The 18936-nt window shown below is 32.5% G+C and overlaps 1 protein-coding gene across 3 annotated transcripts; it reads right to left on the reverse strand.

Annotated features, from left to right (window-relative positions):
• Window positions 1-263: 263 nt before the first annotated feature.
• On the reverse strand, window positions 264-18896 carry LOC111035433 (fatty acid synthase-like). Of its 3 annotated transcripts, none has more exons than XM_022317045.1 (28): window positions 18680-18896; window positions 13867-14086; window positions 13110-13262; window positions 12061-12435; window positions 10744-10982; window positions 10448-10678; window positions 10181-10372; window positions 9985-10107; window positions 9627-9857; window positions 9368-9557; window positions 9061-9290; window positions 7595-7732; window positions 7349-7521; window positions 7125-7269; window positions 6637-6750; window positions 6460-6568; window positions 5284-5541; window positions 4705-4881; window positions 4472-4626; window positions 3920-4096; window positions 3557-3862; window positions 2972-3426; window positions 2792-2915; window positions 2539-2715; window positions 2299-2478; window positions 1439-2218; window positions 953-1198; window positions 264-851 (listed from the first exon to the last, which is right to left on the reverse strand). In XM_022317045.1, exons 2-28 carry the CDS (start codon window positions 14069-14071, stop codon window positions 378-380), a joined length of 6357 nt encoding a protein of 2118 aa, XP_022172737.1. In that variant the 5' UTR covers window positions 14072-14086; window positions 18680-18896; the 3' UTR covers window positions 264-377. The 3 variants fall into 3 exon arrangements, with proteins under 3 accessions (XP_022172737.1, XP_022172738.1, XP_022172736.1); XM_022317046.1 differs by having other exon boundaries at window positions 4472-4623; window positions 13867-14089; XM_022317044.1 differs by having other exon boundaries at window positions 13867-14089.
• Window positions 18897-18936: the final 40 nt, after the last annotated feature.

Below are 18936 nucleotides of genomic sequence, written 5' to 3' on the forward strand. Positions count from 1 at the left end.
CTAGATTGTGTATATATGTCTGTAGACAATATTGTGGATAAGATACTCAAAATTATTTTGTGGAATCTATCCCAATAAAATGTGTATGTAGACACAGACTAATATTTGATTGAAATGAAATTGAAAATAATACAATTGCAAATCAACAATATTAATAAATTATATTTAAAGTTTATTTATTAAATAACAAAGTTTTATTCAAATATATATAATATTTCAGCAACAACATATTATCTAAAAAAGATTTGAAACCCCAAATCAAATGTATTAAACCTTATACTTAAATGCAAAAAATAATTTTCCAAAGAAATCATTTAAATTTGGAAATATTTACAACGACACGGTAGAAATGTTTACAAATCACATTGATAAATCTTTCAGGCCTCATTTATACCATTTGTGGCTACAATAGGCGCATCGACAGCTACTTCACTCCCACCGTTTTGCAATTCCCGTAGTCTCTTGGCTGTTAGAGTTCTGATTTCCCCAATACTCAATACCAAATCGTAGTTTCTCTCCAAAGTCTGTTTGATTTCGGCACCCATCAAAGAGTCCATGCCTAGGTCGGCTAGAGTTGCTAATTCATCAATATTCTTTGTGTCCTTCACGCCTAGGATGTTTGCAACAGCATCAATCAAGCTCACTTGTGTGGGTCCTCCAGATCCACCCTTTCTCTTATCAGCTAATACCATAGAAGCCAAGACAGGTTCATGATGGTGTAAGAACAAATCGAAGGCAGATAGACATGATGCCATACGCTGTGGCAAAGTACCACCAACAACCGTTTCATTTCCTCCCATAGTTTCCATGATAAGACCAACATCTCCAATAGCTCCCCATTGAATAGCCAACTATTAACAATATGCAAATTATTAATAAAAATAGTATTAGTTTTAATAGATAACATATTATTAAATTGTATTATATTATTCAGTTATTTATATTGACATACCCCTGGGAGACCAGCTTCTTGTCTAGCTTCACAAATTCTTTCCATGACAGAATTGGCAAAACCATAATTGGTTTGTCCAGCATTACCACGTCCACAAGATACAGATGAAAACACAACAAAATGATCAAGTTCAGGGCAAGACTTCCTGGTAACTGTGTCCAAGTTTTTGGTACCAGTTACTTTAGGTTTGCTCACAATTTCAAAATCTTGTGGTGTCTGATTTTCTAAGAATGCATCTCTCAATACCTTAAAAAAATCATTAAAAATAAATTATAAATGATAATAATTAACAAAAAACAAAAATTATTACCAAATGTACATAAATTAATTTTTTTACGTTATAAAATATATACATTATATATATATATTATATTATTACTTAGTAAGATTAATTTAAATTAAATTAAGAACTTTAATTTAAGATGTATCATTTATAGGCACAAGTAACTTTTTAATATTCCTGGAAAAATAATAAAAATAACTTACAGCAGCCAAGTTGAATACGCCTCCGACTGGTCCCAATTTGTTACTGTCATCAATCAATTGCTGAGCTCCTTTTAATGTTGAACAATCTGCCTTAGAGATCAATACATTAACACCAGATTCTTTCCAATTCCTAACGCAAACAGCTTGATAACCAGTGGTGATTCCACTTCTAGCAGTCAATACAATGTTTTTTGCTCCTCTGACAATCAACCAATTAGCTAATTCCAAACCAAATCCTCCTAGACCTCCGACAAGCACATATGTTTTGTCTGGGTTCATGTAAGAACGTGGAATTGAAGTTACTAGTTTGGTTGCAGGTTTAACAATTTCTGTGGATTCTTCGTCTCTGATTTTCAACACAACTTTTCCAATATGTTTACCAGAACCCATGTACCTGAACGCTTGTTCTACTTGAGATTCAGTGAATACTGTAGCCGGTAGGGGATTTACTGCCCCATTCTGTATGCCTTCGTTGAGCAACCTTACTACTTCTGTCTTTTCCTCATTTGTAGAGTTTAAATCAAACAATGAGTCCAATAAAATTCCGTGGAATGTAGTGTTTTTCAAGAAAACCGACATTCCTAGTGGACTGTTGTTGGACAAATCAAGTTTACCGATTTCAAGGAAACGACCATCCTTAGCTAAACAACGAACAGATGCTTGAAGTTTGTCTTCAGACAAAGAGTTCAAGACAAGATCTACACCACGTCCTTTAGTTTCTCTCAAAATATGTCGTTCGAAGCTGGTGTTTCGAGAGTTGGAAATATTTTTATCAGTTAACTAGATTGATTAAAAAAAAAAATCATCATGTTTTAAACACATATACTTTAACATCATGGAATATAAATATAGTAGTATACCTTGGGAAAAGTCTTTTTTAAAAATTCTCTTTTCTCTTTGCTTCCAACAGTAGTATAAACAGTAACACCCATATGTAAAGCAATAGCAATAGCAGCTTGGCCGACACCTCCTGTTCCAGCATGCACTAACAATGAATTACCTGGTTTCATTTGTCCTCTTACACAGAGAGCATAGTATGCCTAAATGAAAAAAAAATATATTATAATTTGACTAAGATTAAGTGTGAAAAAAATCCTTACAGTTCCGTAAACCACAGGTATAGTTGCAGCTTCTTCCAAAGTCCATTTACTGGGTACTTCCCACAAGAACTTTGGATCTGCAAGAACACTGGTAGCTAATCCTGTAGCAGCAAGCATGCCCATTATTCTTTTACCTTTAGAGTTACGACCAGAGAATTCTAGCCCGAGTATACAATCCTAATGTTGAATAAAAATGGATAATTTTGAGTATTATGTTGTCATAATATAATAATAATAGCTTAAAGAAACATACTTGTCCAGCTAAATTCCCAGGCAATGCATCAGGAGGAAGTTTTCCAGAAGCCAACATGATATCACGGAAGTTGAGTGGTGCGTAGTAAACGGTACACAATTCAGTATTTGGGTTGTATTCAGGTCTAGAATTATATATGCTTATAAATATATAAGCTTGTCTTTAATAATAAATACTCACTTATAATGAGTCAAAGGTCCTTCAATCCAATTTAAGCTGCTTAAATCTCCTCTAGTTAAAGCATTAATATAAGCATGCTCGACTTGTAACGATGCCTTGTTCTGTTGATTTTCTAATATTAAATGTCTCATTGAACCCCATACTCCGTTAGGCTTCAAAACATTGCTCAGTAAATCTTTTTTCAGTTGTGCAGCATACAGGGGAGCGATTAAAGAGAACTTTGGTGCAGCTGGGTCTTGAATGAACACAGATCTGACACTATTACCACCAGGTTCTTGTTTGATACAATTCACCAAACCGATAATTCCGTTAGTTTCTTCTCCTTGAGCAAACAAAACTATTTTCTTGCTTGGGTCAGCTTCAGCAATTTTTAGAGCAGATTTCAATGTTTCAACCCACTCATATGATTTTTCAGACACTTGAATTACTTCAGAAACTGTTTGATTTTTAATCACCTAGATTAGAAAATAATAGTAAAAAATAACATAAATAATACGAAGTAAAGTAAAATCTCTAGTTTAGAAAAATAACTGGATGATACATGATTAAATAATATTGTTTTAATGTACTACAATTTAAGTATACCTTTCTCAATAAATAGAATGTTCTATTATCGGCCGATGACTTGCTTATAAAAATAAGATTACTATTCTCTATAAGGCTTAAAGAAATATTATTGGTTTCAGATGTAATGACAAAGCCACCGTCTTTCACTGTCTCGGCCAAATTATTTAGTTTGTTTTGTGATTGTAACACATCAAAAGCGACCACCACATGAGCATTAGATTCAATAGGGCCATTTTCCAATGATTTGTTGATCATCTTTACTTCTAATGGTCCCAAAAATGGAGCCATAGCTTGTGCGTGAGCCGTAGATAAGGTTGCATCCAACTGAAAACATAAATGGATTGATGAAAGCACTACCACATTTTATGTTTCAATACTTACAGATATCAAGGGTTCTGATTCCAGAATGTTGACAATGTTAGGCATATAAATTCCTTCAAATGGTTTATCTGCTCCATATTCAACAACTTTTACTTTTATAGCGCCAGCACTGTTTTCTAAAACAATTTGTAGATAAGCAGTGAAAATGTTCAATATATTCATTGGAGGCGAAGAAATCTGTAAATAAATATCATAATATATATTGTTTATTTTTAAGTATTGTCTTTTTTAAAATTATTATAGTCCACGGTTTATTATTATTATTTTTTTTTTACTCTATTTGGTTTAAACAATCTACACATAATTTTGTTTAGTCGGTTTAAGTGATTTAAAAAAACCAAGTTACAGCTAGAAGAAATGGTGAAGAAGCCGCCCACCGGCGACACTCCTAGTGCGGGTATAAGGTTTTATTAGAAGAGTAGACAGGGACACCATTCTTTGTTAATTATAATGAAATCAAAAATATAACAATTGGAATGCAAATTACATTTCCAAACACTAAAAAACTACAATTATTATTTAATGTCATTAATATATAACTGAACAAATTACCTTATCATCAGTGAACGGTACAAACGAATACTTTTCTAATTTAGGAGCTGCCTGCGATTGTTGTCTTCTTGGAGCTAAGCTCAATTTCAAGCCACACAGCTCAATGCCACCAGATTTAATGACATCAATATCTCTGTACATGCATACGGGAACTGCTGAAAATCCAATGTAAAAATATACAAGATTCACGCATCAGATGTTAACAAACAATACTTAAGAATACAAATACTCACTGTTATTTTCAGGTGTGGATTCAACTATTTTCAAATGTTTAACAGGATCGACAATAATTTTTTGCAATCTTGTAGGCAAATATAACTCTTTGGTATTCAAACCCAATATTGAAAATTGGAGCATTGTATCAATATAGCTAATCCAGTTCCCATTCCATTCCAACTTTCCTTGAACACCTATTGTGAATTTATTATGCATATATTAGTATCTAAATAAAGGTATATTCTGGTAATAGGTTAAGTGTATATGTTTAAATTAACTTCATGATATTGTCTGGACAGTAGAAATAATTAATAATTTTAATTTGATAAATATATATTTATGCAGTTACTATGAATATTTAAAGATATAGTTGATGAAAAATTCAACATTTTTTACAGTTTTTGTGGTTTTATATTCCAACATTAAAAAATGTTATGATAAATTATAAAAAAATTACAAAATGCACTTCAGTAGAACAACCTAAGGATATATAAAACATATTATATTCTAATATATTCTAATAAAAATTATTAATTACTAAAAAGGTTTTCTCTTTATAAAATCTGCAACTACTTAATGATAATTTAATACATCACCTTTGTTGTCAGATTCTTTGACTCCTCTAAACAGTCCTTTGTAATCATATCCTCGCAAACCCAAGTCTTTGTATATGTCCCCTGATTTAAGTGGTATATCATTTTCATTTACATCGATAACAGGTAGTTCAGCCTCTAATTGATCCAAATCTGTGTCATCTAGTACAGAGATGTGACCAGTCACTGCAACAGAATCTCCTTCACAAATCTCAAAATTGCCAGTTCCTTCGAAAATGCTGACTGAGAAGTTTACGTTTCCTGAAAAATGAAACAAGTTATTGCTGCAGTTAGTGTTAGTTTATACATTTATTTTTACCTAAATAATTAAGATTATATAAATTGTATTCTTCTATATTTATACATAGTATAAAAGTGAAAATTAAATATTCGATGCTAATTATCATGGGAACCACTCATCTGATTCCAATAGTTGAAAATGATAGAGTACAATGTATATCGCAGACCAAGTTTTAAGCCTAGTTTTAAGAACCCAGCTACTGTCCACGAAACATTGAGAGTTAAAATTGAAATAAATCAATGGTGCCATCTGCCCAGTAAAATAAAATTAGAAAAATAGATATACAGATAAACCATTGCTTATTTTTAAATTTTTACCTTGCAAAAGTTTAAGACTGAAATAAAATTAGAAAATGTTGTAAAATGTTTTCTCTGTTGATTTGAGGTAACACATCTGGACATCAAATTGACTTAGCTAACTATGGTATTTGAACTTTTATGTATTTTCAGTTTATTACAAAATAATGATGGGGAAAATTTTTATAACTTATGTATGATTTGAATGTGAGGTACACTAAGACCGAGATACATCACATGTTTTCAATTCTTTTCTAGGCGAAGTTGGCTTTTTTCAGCTTGAGTGCATAGCATAAAAGGTTTTAATATTTTTCCAACCCTAAAGAGTAAAAGGTAGCTCAGATTTTTAGCATTTTTTTCCAGCTCATAAAATCCAATGTTATTTTTGTATATCCAGATGGTTGTCATTGGTTATATATTGTAATATAAACTATTATAATTATGTACAAATATGAAATTCAAATTTTTTTTAAACAAATTTTGGGCACAGACAATGTGATGCAGGCCAGTTAGTTGATTATAAATTTATAAATATTGAGTATAATATGATTTATTAGTTTTTTTTTTAAATTTTATAATTACCATCTTTAGGCATGATAGTTGCACGTAAGAACTGTACATTTTCAATAACAACTGGGAAGTCTTCAATGTTCTTGTCTTGGAGTTTAGCAAACGTTTTCCATACAAGATTCTACATATTTTTACAATACACTTAGTAGTTCACAAAAATAAATAAAATTTGATTTATGTTTTTCTTACTAAATATCCTGTTGCGGGGAATAATACTCTTCCGTCAATGGCATGTCCGGATAAAAACTGGTCTTCTTCTGTACTTAAATCAACTTTAATTACACACTCACCAGATCCAGCTTCCTACAATTAATCATTTATTAGTATAAAGCTCTTGTTGATCAACGATTATCAGAGAACAAGTAAATCTTAAGATATTTGAGTGAATAGAGATATTTCTACTCAATATAAATTGCAATAATAACATAAATTCAAATATAAATTTTTATTTTTATTTATTCTTCAAGAAGATAATAGGCCTCACTAAATATGTTTGTGATAAAATCATGTTATAAGTGTTCAAACTATGGATTACAATTTATATACATAATATTATAATAGTTATGAGCCATGACTAATAGCTTTAATATTATATTGATCTCAGATTATGATATTACTTATTTCTGATTTCAGATTCAGTAGTTAATTTCTAATTTAGTTTGTCCTATAGTATTTACCTTTTGTAAAAACTCAGCAACAGTCCATTTAGTAGAGTGATCCCATTCAACCAATGATTGAATCATTGGTGTCCCTCGTGGGACTGGATACGACACAGGTGGGTACAAGTTTTTTATTTGTGGTTGAAGTCCAGCATTGTATAATCTAAAATAAAATAACAAACATTAAAGTTTATCACTTTTTCAACTATTCAATAAGTCTAAGTAAAAATATCCAAACCCACTTTCCAATGGCTGATAACAATACTGAAATATTTCCTTGGGGATTTGTTGAACGCTTGGTTAAACCGATACACAGACAATCTGGTCCTAGAGATCTTTTTAAGATGGCTTGAAGTAATGAGTGTGGAGCAACTTCAATAACAATAGCGTCTTTTGGCACATGAAGGATAGCTTCCTAAATAACAATGGCATTAAAATAAATGTATAGAACCATACAGTTTGTAATAACAATGCAATAATAATCTTACATGGAACAAAACTGGGGACAGTAAATTGTTTACGTGATATGCAGTAGAACTTGTTTTAGCTAGCGGAGTGTTCCATAATTCTTCGGGTATAGATGAACTGATCCATTTTGAAGAACGGGGTTTTGGGTTTTTTAAAATCTGTTGATGGTTTCAAAAGAATTAATGAAATACAAATATGTAAAGTATGTATGCATGCAATTTTTTCCTATGTTTATGCAGTAATACATATTGTTAAATAGGTATCTCTAAATTGTTGAATAATAATAAACACATTTTAGGTAATACCAATATTAATTTGAAATATTCATTTTTTTCAACTGGTCCTATGAGCATAAAAAATAATTTTTAGAAAAAATAAGTACAACAATTAGTTTATACATAATGTACCATTATTTACATTGCTAATTTAAATCAATTCTCCATTTTCAATGGTTAATTTTATAATATAACACCTAATATAAATTATAACGCAACAATACTAGGTAGTGTATTTTATTGTTTAGTGTTTACCTATATCATCTTAGTGTCTGAATTAAAATTTTAAAAGTTACAACTACTTATTTCACTTTTAATTCCATTTATAAGTGATTATGAGTATATGATGACAACACAGTTATGGTTTTATGCATTGTTCTTATTCTTTCATAAGAGCAATAACTTATTAAATTTGGCATTTCAAATTTTGGGCATAAGATTAATAATAGGTATTATCATTGTGGTATTGTGTTATTTAATATGAATAAAAATGAATATGACATGGGCGCGGGTACGTCTTCACGTGTCTGTTGGACGTTGGTAGCGATCAGTGCCGAGCCCGGGGATGAGGCCAGAGGCGATTAATGAGAGACAACACAAGACAAAACAATAATACGCGAACGAGGTACCGGTATCACAGTCGTTCTTTGGTCGAGAGCGGCACATCGACAGGCGGACCGAGAAGAAAAAACAAGAAAATGCAGATATACCCGTAAATTAAGTTCTAGTTTACAGGTCTATGGATGTACCAAATAAGATGTACGGCCAAAAAAAGGCGCTGCGTCGACACACGGCATGGGGTGTTTGACGTTAAACACTAAAAAGAAATGAAGGTATTCGGAATACCGAAAACGAGTGAAAGGTCAAGTGTAAACGGCCAACGGGTGTGTCGCACTGTCGCGAGGACGCAGACGGACCGTGTTGTTCGCGACATTTAATTTGTCAGAGACGTTGTTCGAAACACTTCGAGAGTTCTAGCATTGGTGTACGGAAAAAGTCACAGATCGGTTGTCCGTTGCGCTGTTCGAGCGTACGTCCGCCGTAACAGCTCGGCGCGCTGGTGTCGCCCACCGTGGACTGGTGAACTGGCGGGAACACGACGTTTGAATTCAAATGTCGTTTTCCCGGGTGAGCGTCAAATACAACTTAGTCATAGTTCACGAGTAAAATATTCATTTTTAGTTTACAAAGATCGTGTAAAAATAACATACTTTTTCCAAACTCTTGCGAAGCATTGGTTCTGCATCAGCAATATATTTAGAATGGAAAGCAAATCCAGAACTATTGACTTCTTTGGCAAAAATTCCTTCGGCTTTACAAGTCTTGACAAATTCACTGACGCTTTTGGGAGGGCCAGATATTGTTACACTGTCTTCACTATTGTGGCAGGCGGCTACCAAATCAGCTGGCAATTTCTTTTTAGTATCTTCCCAGGACAAGCCTAAATTCACAAACTCATTATGTAACATGAAAAATAAAACAATTTAGAAAAATAAAAATATATAATTTAGTATTTACCAACAGCAGCCATTGACCCTTGGATTAGTTTAGTTTCCAAAATACAACGAGCTCTCAATGCTGAGATCAAAATTGTCTGTTCGATGGTAAATGTGCCATCGGCATAAGCACAAGTAAGTTCGCCAACTGAGTGGCCGATAAAACCATTCGGTTCAATTCCAATTGATTTCAATAAATCAATCAATGCAACCTAAACGAGTCAAATAAACATTTAGAATTAACCTATCAATTAGTATTAGAATAAATACCAAAATATTACTTGCATGGATGTTATCGATACAGCCGAGTTAAGGACATTGTCAAATGTTTTTTCATCTTTGGAGTTCAGAATGCTCAACAAATCAATACCTTCAGCTTGAAGAACAGCAGCAGCTCTGTTGATGGCTTTGGCAAAAGGTTCCAATTGCAGGAGTCCTTCGACCATACCTGCCCATTGACTACCCATTCCGGAGAAAATAAACCACACTGGTCTTTTATATGATCTTACTTCCTACAACCATTAAAAGACAATCATTAATTTATTATAAATCGACTGGATACGGAGTATAAATTCTATAAATAAATTTAATGAAATATTGATAGTAAATATAAAGTTCGCTTAAGACAAAATAACTTACAGTCACTTCAGAAATCGATTTTCCTAGGATTGAATATCCTCTATAGCCATGACCGTTAATGTTGTTAGCATGGATGTCGTGTAACAACGAAACAAAATCATCGTCTAACGGTGTTTCAGTAATCTAATAACAAAAACGAAGTATTTAATTGATAACTAAAATAATAGTAAATTATGAAGTCTATAAAGTAATGCACATTTTTCAACATATTGTTCACTGCTTCTTCCGTTCTTCCAGACACTGCAATCAAACGTGGCACATGGTTTAGGATTTGAGTGGTTTTAGTTTTGGAATTAGACTTTAACAACACATGAGCGTTGGCACCACCAAAACCAAAAGAGTTAAGAGCCACGTAGCCACCGTTGAAGTCCCAGTTTTTGTTCACAACCTGCAGATGAGAGTGATTAATATGGGAATTCGTTTTTGACAACAGTTATAACTTGTTGAATGAATTGTAATTTGCCTGTAATTTTCCGTCCAACAGAGCTGGAATGTCGGGGTTTGGATTGGCAAAGTGAAGATTCGCAGGAATTTTACCATTTTCCATCGAAATTACGATTTTAGCCAGTGAACAGAGGCCAGAAGCGGGTTCAGAATGACCCATGTTCGATTTGACGGAACCGATCAACAGTGGTGAGGTACGGTCTTTAGTAAAAAATTCAGCAATAGAATTGACCTCTTGCGGATCGCCGACCTATTTACGAATGACGGGAAATAAAATAAACGTCAATATTTCATCTCAAAATTAAACCTTCATACTTTGGTCCCCGTCCCGTGAGCTTCTACGTAAGACACCTCCGCTGGATTTACACCACATTTGGCGTACACTTCTTTGATGAGCTTATTTTGCATAGCTCCGCTCGGAAAAGTGATTCCCTGGTCTTTGAACCCGTCGTTGTTAGTCAGAGCTTCCACTACCGTGGCGTAACTTCGTCTGGCTGCGCTGGCCTTTTGTAAAAATACTGTCACTACAGCTTCACTCCGCACGTATCCGTTTCCTGTGAAAAAACTATCAAATATAAGCGCATGATCGTTGCCAGCTTTTTTTTTTTTGACAAATAATTGTGCTACGGACATCGATGCGCACTGACCTCGAATTATTCTCGAGCATCATCCTGAAATATTTGCCATCTATACATTTGCCAAGTATAATAAAAAATTTTACTTAGAATAATATAAGTCAAATTTTATGTAATTTTTTATCTTAGTCCCGACCTGTTTTAACCCGGAATTTAAAACGTTTTATTTCATTAAAAGTAAAAAATATGCAATAAAACATACAAGAAAAAAGCTCATCAGATTTTCATGTTTTGCAATCATCAAAAAACTATGGTTAAATAAATTTTCCGGCATTATTAATACATTGTATGTATAACTGATAATTATTAATTACGTTTATTGCACGCGCTATAATAGCCGATAGCTAATACATTATTTTGTAATAAATGGAACAAAAATATACGAATATGAGAAGTGACAGCGGTGATGTATTCTACAACACAACCATCGTCCATCGCATTTTTCAATAAATCATATCTCTGATTGATTGAAAGACATCGCAATGTTATGTATAAATCAACAGCATTTTATTTATTCGTTGTATTATCCTTACCATGTTTGGTAAAATATTATTTATATGGTCAAAGTTAATATAAAATAATTTTTTAACTTAAAACTCATAAGATTACTACACATAATATTACATAAAAAACTGGTGCTGTTTCGAGCTATATCGCTTGAAGTTCTAAATTACCTACCTATTTAATTTTAAGAATATAATATATGACCTAAATGCGACCTAAATTTTAAATATTAATCCTATTAGATGTGATTTTAAAACTTAATCAAGAGCGTCAAAACTCTAAATATATCCCTGCTATTTTTATGACTACTGCCAGGATTTATATGCGATATAAAATAGTAAAATATGTATTCAACTTTCATAGTATTGCCAATTTTTAGACAGGTATTTTTTAGTATACCAATATATTTAAAATGATAGTAAAAAAAACACATCAATACATATAAATCAATGCCCTGCTTGTGACGATATAGAAAAAAAATAAAAATACGTACCGGATGCGTCAAAAGCTTGGCACATCCCTTTTGATGACAGCATGCTCAACTTATGAAACTGTAACGAGTTGGTGGGCTTGAGCAACAGGTTGACGCCGCCCACCACGGCCGCCTCGCACTGTCCGCTCCGGATGGCGTGTAATGCTTGGGACAAGGCGAACAGACTGCCCGAACAGGCTGTATCCACCGCGTAACTGGGACCGTTGAAATCGAAAGTGTACGATATCCGGTTGGGGAACATGGCTCGGCAACACCCGGTGAGCCCGTAACCGTTCACGCGCTCCTGCACTCGGCCCCAGTAGTCGTCCGTCTCACTTTGAAAAGTGCCCACGAACACTCCGGTTTTCGATCCACGTATTTCATCCGGATTCACACCTGTGGAAGTTTTGAGAGTACTATAATGTTCACCTCGTCTTCGGTTTATATAAGAATAAACATGGTCGACTCGCACGCAATTTATCGTGTTTTACGTGCAAATTACATACTGAATAAGCTTTATGCACTTCAAAAAATTTAAATATGCAATGAGTTATCATATAAGAGTTGTCAAAAGCATTTCATGATAGATTGATAACACCGAAGGGACAGCAAATTATTTGATAATAGCAATAATTACAGATATAAACACATAAAATCATATAAAAAAATGTTCATTCATAAATATGAAAGTAAGAAATTTCGGAATAATTGAATCAGATTTATCTTATTCAGGTACCTTCCTGCAAACAAATATAAAAATGCATAGAATCCTGAGTATTGGTCTTTATTAGGTATATAATTTACCAATAGGTAAGAAGAAATTGTCAAAAATAGAAACTCTTTTATTTATATAAATTAGGTGTAGGCAGTAGATACCTACATCGAAATTCATCGTCACGAATATCGCTTGCTGCAGTTCGTCACATATATCGTTGTAACATATTATATACTGTTTCCAATCAGTTTTTTAAAAAAACACTATTTCTGGATCTGGCATTGTTTACACATAATATACTAATAACACTTATAGGAGATAAAATTTAATACATTTAATAGTTCATATAGCTTACCGGCGTCCACGATACATTCGTAAGTCGATTCTAAAAGCAATCTCAACTGCGGGTCCATGACTTCGGCCTGTTTAGCGTGCACTCCGAAAAAATTGGCATCAAAATATTCCAATCCCTTGAGTTTTCCCGTCCTTGACGGTAGGCCGTAAAGACCTTGAATAAATTAATTCAATTCAAAATATGAGTAATTTTATGATAAAGTCGAAAAGATAGGTCAGTGTAAATATGTAATGTTTGCTAACTCGTATTTAATCATCGTTGTCTACCAGTTGTGGAAGTTCACAGCACTGTGTATATAGTTCAGAGCCATAAATAAAAAATATTATTATTATTTTATCAACACTAGCTGAGTCTGGGTTATTCGTCTAGACATGTACAGAAATATACAGTATTCACTATTATCTAGAGTGAAAAGGCATAAAAACGAAATGCTTTTACTCCATCATTGCCCGATTTACGTGTGTGATTTTGTATCAATACCTAAAGGTAGGTAGGTATATGTCTCTTGTAATCAATTATTGTAAACCGTTTATTCGTTACTCCTTAGTATTAAAAAAAAATATTTTAACATTAATTGAGAAATTTAAAATAGGTGCTTATCGAAAAAAAAGTATTTATTTGTGTTCATAAACGATTTTTCCATTTTAAATTATACGTTATCACTTTATGTTAAATTATGTATTTAATATTTTAATATTTTGAAGTCCGATAATAATAATGTTTTAGTTATATGTATATTATTGTATACATTACTTACCGGCCGGCCAACGGCGTTCGTCGTCGGTGACCATGTCTACACCGGAATACAGGTTTTCTCTGAATTCGGCAATTGAATTGGACTCCGGAAAACGTCCGGATATTCCACTGATGACCACTTCATCGTTTTCAAAGTGACAAATATTATTGTTTACAGCACCATTTCCTGTTTGTAGTTGACTAGCTTGTGGTAACTTAGATGGCATAGTTGGTGCCTTTGGCTACTGAAACATTATGATAAATAGATCAATATTAATCGTTTGTAATGAAACCAGTATAATATATTAATATAAAATACAATGTTATAGACAAATTATTCTTTGATGTACACTGTACAGGAAAACTCGTAATGAGAGAGAGGGAGGGGCCTTGCGAGAGTTGTTTCTTATTAGCATGTAGTTCGTTACTTCCATATTCATACAAAATACATTTTTAGTTCGAGTTCTACGTGTAGGAACATGAAAGGAAAAGTGACTCGATATCTGGACAGTCAAATTTTAAGGAAAAATGTTTAAACGAAAGTATAAGTCTAAAAGCAAACGTCGACGCTGTACTATATCATTCATTCCGTGTATGATAGTTAATGTTAATATTATATTATACAATAATATTATATAGATATATTATTCAAAGACAAATCGACATTATTTTAATTTGTATGATTATTATTCGTGAACAAAAGGACAATTTAATTTTTAATTAAAGTAATACGTGAGGTAGGTCGCTTTACGTTGTCGGGTTAGGTTAAGTGATCGGCGCCCTCTAGAAATTCACCTTGAAGTGGTGAGATGGCTTAATCGATTGGTCGACATGTTGGACAGAAACTGAGACGAACACAAGTATTATGAAATGTCTGAAATCCAGCTTTAACCTCCAAAAAATAAGACTCAAAACCTTGTCGAATTTTTTGTCTAAGAGGCGTTAAATCAAAATAGAACAACTTAGGTATCTCGTTAAGATTTGAATAATGTATGTGAAAAGTAGATATAGCCCCCTCCCTATTATTTTTAATATTAATTACAATGTAATTGTGACAAGAGACAAGATTGTAAGCGATGTTAAAGTACCTTAAGTAATGCCTTATTAGAAACATATGATTAATACTATTAAAAAAAAAAAAATAATAATAACGTAACGATTTATGAATTATAATGCATTATTACAAAAACCAATCTGTAGTACGAAACGGAATTTCGAGGGTGTTCTAATAATATTCTAATAAATTGAAGTATACTAAGATTCTTATAAAATAGAAATTGAGAACCAGAAACTTCTTTTTAAATTCATGATTCCATAGGAAGAGAAACAGCGGTAAATATTTTTCAACATGAAGTCTTGAATAAAGTAGCTAGTAACATGTAGATAAATGCCATGGGGAAAATACAAGCCTGTGTAAAATATTTGTGTTACAAATTAAAATTAAATAACCAAAACACTGTTTATTTTGGAACCTAACCTTTTTTGATAACTCAATTCACAATTTGGAAATTTTAAAAATTAAAAATGGAAATGTTTAAAATAACTTCACTAAATAATAATGCAATAAATGTTTTTTGGATAGGAGCGGGTAAGCTGAGAAAAAAATTGTATTGGACTTTGAACATTGAAACCCCCTTATCTCTGAAACCAGTCTATTTTCCTTATAATGTCTAAATATTATACAATATGATATTATATTGTATTATTATAATATTACTTTATACTTTCGACTTCAAATTGACCTTTATTCGACATCTATGAGTAATTTGGTAACATTTTTAGGACATTTGCATAAATGAACATAATATAATTCAATTTCATGAAAAACCTATCGGATTGTTAATTTTACCCTGCAGGTAATGTAAAAAACATCTTATCTAATAAAACAATTAATTGTGTGAATACATGATAAAGGAAAAAAATACCTACAGCAATTAAAAAACATTAATTTTATTCAATTCATTTCGTGAAATTCATAAACTCTTTTTTCCAAAAATCAAAATACCTATATGCATACAGAAAGAGTTGGATTGGAGTCACTTATTCAGCACTCTTAAGATTAATCGAAATCGTTGCCGGTTTGGTTTAGCAAAAACTCAAAATTCTTCAATAAAATCGACATAAGTAACTACTGTGTTATATTCTATGTGTGTTGACAAAGTATTTTAATATTTCGATTGACTGATTAATAAAAAACTTTTATATTGGTGTATAATTTTGTTCTAAATTCATTAATATTACATTTAATATTTTAATGTATTATAGGTGTAAATATTAATAAATAGTTGTCGTGTTAATTCATAGCATATATTGATCATCCTCATATAACTAAATTTGAAACGAGTTTATTGCCCAAATAGAATAATATCTAAAACTAAATAATTGAATCAACATATTTCAATGATTTATACATTTTATTACATTCATGTCATTAAATTAAAAATCGATTATGCCTATTAACCTATACACCCCTACTCAAATCCAAAAGTTGAAACAAAAAGCATTTTTTACAGACATTAATATAATATATATTACGTAGTCACGTAGATAGGTATCATATTTATCGTATTGCTTGCTAACTTTTTTGGGTGTTATTTTTCAAGTTTCTGTATACTCTTTTGAATGACAATACTTCTAAGTTTTTAATTTCATATTAAAGTTTGACATATATACACAAAAGACAGTAACAAGGTAGGTACCGGTACGTAATATTCCACGTATATTATTATACATTTTAATTATATTATAAACTATGCTAATGATACATAGCACATTCTGACATTGATTAATAGTGAACTCATTACGAGTAGGTAGGGTCCACCTTCAAAGTGGAAATAAACATTATGGCGTCCGAGTATGAAAACAAAAATTATCATTCTTCAAACTCTTTGATTACCTATGGTATAATATTTAGATACAACAATTAATATTTTTGATGGAATTTGAAATGTAATATTATCAGTTATTAATATAGTACATATATAATAATTAATAACATTTTATACGACACTAGTAACGGTCTTGTAATTTCTAGGTAATCCTTCAGAACTTTTGGCCACTTTCTTAAAATTTCAAAATTCTATTTCTGTTTGGAAAGAGAGCAATATTTCGACCTTACCCAAATGTATAAGTGTGTAGTTATAAATGTTATAGTGCACATTGTACGGTATTTAATTGATCTCCGATAAAACAAAAACATACATTCTTAGCAATGAAAATAATATTTTTTTAAATATTATTATTATTTAGCTATATTACAAGTCGATAACATTATAATGATAAACTAAGGTTAAATCGCATTCGGATAGGTTAAATAATCAATCATTGTCAGTATTTACAAAACGTTATCTTGTAACATTGATCTTTTAACATACAAGGATTTAATGTGCGAACATCACTTTACACATTCACCTATACAGCCGCAAGTGAATTGTCTATGATTTTTTTCATAAAAATTATTATTTTTAATTTAAGTTGAAATTATAATATGACCGATGCATACCAGTTCGCATATGTGCGATTTGGTTGTGGAGACGTGTGTACGTAGCACCCATGATTTATAAATCAGAACCCTCATAATTTCGTCACTAATATTTTTAATTAGTTCATGTTTTATATTAATAATTTAATTATATACGGTACTCAGCTATTTTTAAATACCTATGTGATTTTTGGATATAGAGGACGGAATAGTGGGAAACCCATGTGGGAAGGGGAACCCACTGTGGGAAAAAGTTGCTAATTTTGTAATCTATGTTCGTAACACAAGCTTAAATCTTATCACATGCGATTTTTTTTATTAAAAAACCCCTGGCGTTACTGGTCACATAATAACAATTCGTTTTTATTTCATCAGTATTTAAACAATATAAAAGTGAAAATAGTATATGGCTATATGGCCACCAGCCCCTAAACACATTGTTTTCTCGATCACCCTGAATAGTGTTATAGGAATATGAAATGGATCGAGATCGGAAAAAAATATATATTAGAGACTTCTCAGAGGCAACCAGATCGATAAGTTCTAAGATATTGGTAACCCGTTCGCTTAAAACGTACTGAAAAACGTCGATGTGCAAATATCGGACACTTCCCAAACAATTGACACTCTTCCATCACATCAATTAAGAAATACGTATCGAATTTTCGTCCCAACGCGTGTTTCATATTACATTAACATATTTAGTACATAATAATATGTATACTATTTCTGCACTCACGGCGTCGGCGCTTTGATTATTTATTACAATATTTTCTAGCGCGAATAATTACTATTTGTATTAGATAAGAAAAACAAGATATGCACGAGTAGTATACGGCCGACATTAGTTGATCTCGATCACGTGAAAACAAATTACAGGTAATTCAGAGCCAGCCGGTTCGTCTAGGCGAATCCAAAAACTGCTATATCAATAACATAATTTGCGCTAGCCACTCGTACATAACATGATCATTGTTGTTGATGAAAAAGTTATGAGAGTAGTTTTTCGAGGTTATATGTCTCGGCAATCTTGAAGAACCAGAGAAAACGTTTCTTAAAAAAAAAAAATACGCCAATGGTGGAAAGCCGTCGTTCGTTTTTGCACATAGTATCGCTAATACTCGCCCCTCGATCGATGGTTTTGTGCCAACGTCGGAAAATCAAATCGAACCCGATACCCGAATGCCCACACGGGTACCGAACATGGGCCGACCGAGCTCGAATACAACTTAAATATTAAAATACGTGATGTACAAGTGGCCAAGCGCAGGTCTATATACCTATACGTTACATCAAACACGCGAACGCCATATTACAGGCGGGTATCTATATTAAATATTTTGCTACCACTTACTTGGTATACTATGAGATATGAATTTTACGCGGGTTTATTCGGTCGGTCGGGACGGACCGGAGACTCCGTGTGCAGATTTCGACGACGACGATGGTGCCGACGGCGCCGGGATATAATCCAAAGTTTGCGGAGACGCGGACGTGCACTTAATTAATATATATTTATAATGATCGCTGTGGACCGCTGTAGATCACTGACGGAAGTGCGCGGACGGTGGCGGCGGTGCGCGATTTCGGAGTGCACATCATAATCATGTC

This window comes from Myzus persicae, unplaced genomic scaffold (assembly GCF_001856785.1).
Source record: "Myzus persicae strain clone G006 unplaced genomic scaffold, MPER_G0061.0, whole genome shotgun sequence".
In the NCBI taxonomy this organism is placed as follows: Eukaryota; Metazoa; Arthropoda; class Insecta; order Hemiptera; family Aphididae; genus Myzus; species Myzus persicae.

Coding starts and splice junctions, on each gene's coding strand:
- LOC111035433 (XM_022317045.1), bottom strand. CDS start 14,071: ATGCCATCTAAGTTACCACAAGCTAGTCAACTACAAACAGGAAATGGT. Junction 9,291..9,367: donor AGGGTCAATGGCTGCTGTTG/GTAAATACTAAA, acceptor TTGTGAATTTAG/GCTTGTCCTGGGAAGATACT. Junction 7,733..9,060: donor TTCGCAAGAGTTTGGAAAAA/GTATGTTATTTT, acceptor AACCATCAACAG/ATTTTAAAAAACCCAAAACC.